The 4,685-nt window shown below is 45.1% G+C and overlaps 1 protein-coding gene across 1 annotated transcript; it reads right to left on the bottom strand.

The window, feature by feature from the left end:
* Positions 1–3,237: 3,237 nt before the first annotated feature.
* Positions 3,238–3,922, bottom strand: LOC124684720 (probable calcium-binding protein CML29). Its single transcript, XM_047218981.1, has one exon. The coding sequence runs from the start codon at positions 3,847–3,849 to the stop codon at positions 3,346–3,348; it is 504 nt and encodes a 167-aa protein (XP_047074937.1). The 5' UTR covers positions 3,850–3,922; the 3' UTR covers positions 3,238–3,345.
* Positions 3,923–4,685: the final 763 nt, after the last annotated feature.

Raw genomic sequence — 4,685 nt, 5'->3', positions numbered from 1 at the left:
ATTGGGCACTTTCTTCTTAATTAATGGATGAGGCAAAGCTTTTGCCTCCTTTTCAAAAAAAAAAAAAAAAAAAAAAGATTGAGCCGAGTCCGATGGTATATATACACGCAAGTGCACCTGCGCCTTTACAAATCTCCTGGCGTTGCCTGGCTGATTTCGGGCGGTTTCTTACCTTGGCTGGCATGCTCAGCTTCCAACCGTTGGGCCTATCTTTCTGGCTGGCGCCTCACGTCCTTTCCTTTGACCGTGTCTGAGATCAGCATCGTGACGTTGGCGCCGTTGAGGTTGGTTGGTCAGCTGTGCTCGGGCCGGTGGCTCCAACTCTCGACGGTTTAGCCGTGAGACCCTGTTTCCGATCGTGATCGCTGCGTTTTACTTTTGCGAAAAAGTTTCTCGTGGATCTTATATCATCAGGGTTTCCGTGGGCAAATCGAGTGCAACGTTACGCTCGTTGAGCAGCCCCATTTTGTGATCATGCCACATCATGGCATCTCTTTTGAGACGCCGGAACACGGTACGGCAACGCCTATCATCAGAGAGAGTGAATTTCAGTCTTCTGCGGGACACGCACGCTAGCTAATGCGTTGTGATGCTGGCCTGTTTGTGGTTTTCAGAGACTGTGATACACGCTATATCAGCAACAAGTTTATTATCAGTTCACGTGACACGAAAGCACTTACACCAGTGTGGTCTCTTTGGCGAGGTTTCTGGGCTGGAGCAGCAATGCTAGGGAAGAAGCCCCCAAACACCACACAAATAAGCTTCAGACCGTCATACTATCTTGCTTCTGCACCTCGGTTGAAATTTAAACTATAAACTACTCTGTTTTTCTTCACTTCCTATGATCGACAACGAACAATGTGAAACGCGGAACATAACAAAATTTTGCTGCCTCCTCCGGCGGATGTCTTCTTGAGTTATCAAATTAGACGAGGATGTTGTTTGGCATTTTCAGGAGACCTTGTTAGAGAAGCTTCTCCATGGAGATCATGTCCGATTTGTTATGTTCATTATGTTCCGCATTCGAACATTTGCTAATAGTAACTTGTTTTTATGTGGTTATTATGATACTACAAACATGTCATATACAAAAGTACACACATAGGGCAATCCCAAGACAGAAAGTAAAATTTCTAGGCGGGCCGAGCTTCAACATAGCAAGATTTTTCCCAGAATTAGCAATCTTGGCAGGCCGGCCCCAGCAGAAGAAACGAAGGAATGGCAGAATCCTGGGCGGGCCATGGCCCAGGTTGGCCACAACGTAGCTCCGCCGCTGTATATGACAATCGCCCCATCAACATAGATGAAAGGATGGTAGCATTTAGTCATGCATCCATCAGTCTTGATGATAATCTCAAATAACTAAAACCAACCACTATATGGAGTGACACCATATGTTCTAGTGTTAATTAGGCCACATGCGAGGATTCGCTCACATCACTAAAACATGATAAAGAAACTTTTTAAAACTTGTTTGTGATTTAGTGTGTATCGTAGTCTCTAAAAACCACATGAGAGAATATTTCTTATGTTGTTTGAACAACCAACTAAGCTAAGACGAGTACAATTGACTTCAAAATCAGACGTCCTTCAAGAAATATGAAGATGGGTTTAAGGAACCAACCTAGTTGATCTTTTATGTACTACAATGTTAACGTAATTAACCACATAGCAATACTTTTAAAATTAATATACGATCTTATTTATTACACAAATTTCACTTCTACCACAGGAAATGCTATTGCTCTAACCAACCCATATAATTTGCTAACAAACAAACTAAAACCATTCTTTAAATCAGATTCGTCTAGAGCTAAATAAATAAGATATCCTATCTTGGTGTATTAACTTGTGCAACCTACATGAATTATAGTTTATACACGCATTTCCGTTGATTGAGTCGTTCATGAATATCTTCGCAGGCAAATCTAAAACCATGGTCTAGCAAATCTTGGTACATGCTTCTGGATTTTTGATTGATATCTTACCTAAGAGTAAACAAAAAAGGGAATATTGGTGAATTAGAAGGCGATCTTGGGTTCGACCCAAGCTGCTGCATTTCTCCGCCCCGTCTCCTCGGTCTTCTGCCACAACAAGCCATAGGTTCTCGCCTCCTCTACTTTCCACTCCAGTGGCAGGAGGAGCTGGGACCCTAGGCTTATGCTCGACATTGTATATTAGTCTTTAAGTAGAGTTCAGTCAACCGGCAACAAGATACGATGGTTGTGGAGGTGTTGCGCGGAGCAAAAATGAAGTTTTCATTACTCTTTGTCCACCTCGTTAGTGGCGTCGAGGAGGGCGAGGAATTATCCGATCGCAGATCTTTTGAAGTCATGGATTGAGTTATGACTTTATGGTTTTGCAGGTTGTCTATTTGTCTTGGTTCATTGTTGTCTTTCCCGATTGGTGTGGTTTGGCTAGTGTCGACTTTGTTGCATTGTTAGTGAGGTCAGATCTCCCTGGATCCGTCTGACCTAATCTTTTCTCGTCCCGACGATATGTTCCTTAGATCATGATCTCCTGCGACTTCTGGCTTCTACTGAAGACTTATTGATGGTCGCTTCAACCACATTTTCCTGCCTTTTCCATGGTTCAAATGTCCATAGGCAGCATTGAGCTTCGCTCATGGCGCACCACCAACGAGTGCGAGGCCCATACAATAGCTTCTTGTGAAGAGCAACCACTAGAAGGAGACAAACAATAGCTTCTTGTGAAGAGCAACCACTAGAAAGAGACAAACAGAGCGAGGAGGATACCAAAGTTGGGGTTCTTCATTTCTTCGATGCCCCTCCGGCCGGTTGCTGTCACTGCTCCATTTGTATGGGTTCTTATTCATGGGATAGAAAAAGTATAGTAATAAGAAACGGTTAGGATTGGTATGCCTTTTTCTACTTGAATCCGAGGGAAGTTAAATTTTGTTTGGTTGTAATGAAGAAATTTTTCATTAGATTTGACCTAGTGCTACATTCCTTTGAAATTTACACCAGGAGATTTTATCTGGTTATTTTCTATGAAATATGATCTCATAAATCAAACAACTTTTGAATTTCAATCTTACACAAATCTCATAAAAATCCGATGAATTAAAGGAGCTCGTAGTCACCACCCTGGGCCTTAGAGTACACCGTATCTAGGCCACGGTAAAGTCCAATTACCTTGGAACCTCCCGGATTCGAGTGTTTTATGCACATAGTTCCATCAACGATTGTCCGTGCACACGCACACAAAACCCCCACAGATCTCTCGACGTGATCATGCTTATTATCATCATCATTACATCAGAGTGCATGATCCGATGGATCGATCGATTCCAAATATACATAATGATACGCTCTGACTAGCTAGTTAGAGCAGGTCGGCCATGAGCTTGAACTCCTCAACGGTGATGGTGCCATCTCCATCGCCGTCCATGCACGCGACGATCTCCGCGCAATCCTCGGCACTGGCGGTGCCCATGAGGCCCAGCACCCTGGCAAGCTCATCGGCGCCCAGCACGCCATCGGGCCCGCCCGCAAAGGACTCAAGCGCCGGCACGGCGGCCTGCAGCAGCGCACCGAGCGCGCCCAGCCCGAGCTCGCCGGCGTTCATCACGTCCAGGAACTCCTCCACGCTAAGCAGACCGTCACGGTCGCCGTCGGCGCACGCCAGCATGTCCCGCGCCTCCGCCTCCGACTTGTTGAGGCCCAGGGAGGCCAGGAGGCCCCGGAGCTCGGGGGCGGTGACTAGGCCATCGTTGTCGGAGTCGAACGCCTGGAACGCCTCCACGAGCCTGCTGATGTAGCTCAGCGCCTCAAAGTCCACCGTCAGCGGCTGCGGCTGCGCCGACGGCCGGCGGGCCGGTGTTGCCATTGCGTGAACGGGCACGAATTAGACCGGGAGGGACATAGAGGGCCTTGCTGGGTTGTGATTTGTGATTGTCCTTGGTTTTGGAGCTCGGTTTTAGCATGCATACGGTCTTAAAAAGATGAGACGGGTGCAGAATCTGAACCTTGGCCGCTTTGTGTCGACATGGAATAATAACTCAGCATCTTGTTCGTGCCATTGGCAATGCCAAGATAAGCCATTTGGATTCTGGTGTGATAGCGTGGACGATGATGGCTTGATTCTCCAAATAGGACTGACAAAAAAACATTTGCTTCCACTGAGAAACAATCCTTCTGTTTTTTAAGAGCATAGTTCTTGTTTCATTTTTCGAGTGACCACGAACTTGTTACAAAAATCCTTCAAAATTTTCTATTTTAATGTTTTGATTTGAAGAAGACATCATATTCTTACGGGTGCCTTCATGGAGAAGGAAATCCATGAGACTATTTGTCAATTAAAGTTAAATAAGGCTCCGAAATCGGATGGGTTCCCAGCTGAATTTTATCAAAAGTTTTGGGACGTAATTAACGGGGATTTGATGGCAATGTTCAATCAATTGCATGGTGGTGACTTGCATTTGTTCTAGTTGAACTTTGGTGTCATCACGCACTTACCCAAAAAGAAAATGTGGTACATATACAACAATATAGGCCTATATTCCTTCTAAATGTGAGCTTTAAAATTTTCATAAAGATAGCCACAAAACGAATAACTGAGATTGCGGACAAGGTGGTAAGACCCACTCAGTCGGCCTTCATGCCTGGTAGACATATTTTAGAGGGATTTGTGGTGTTGCATAAAACTATCCATGAGCTTCATAG

The sequence above is a fragment of the Lolium rigidum genome, chromosome 1 (assembly GCF_022539505.1).
Source record: "Lolium rigidum isolate FL_2022 chromosome 1, APGP_CSIRO_Lrig_0.1, whole genome shotgun sequence".
NCBI classification, from domain to species: domain Eukaryota; kingdom Viridiplantae; phylum Streptophyta; class Magnoliopsida; order Poales; family Poaceae; genus Lolium; species Lolium rigidum.
This window is presented reverse-complemented; position numbering and strand designations above follow the sequence as displayed.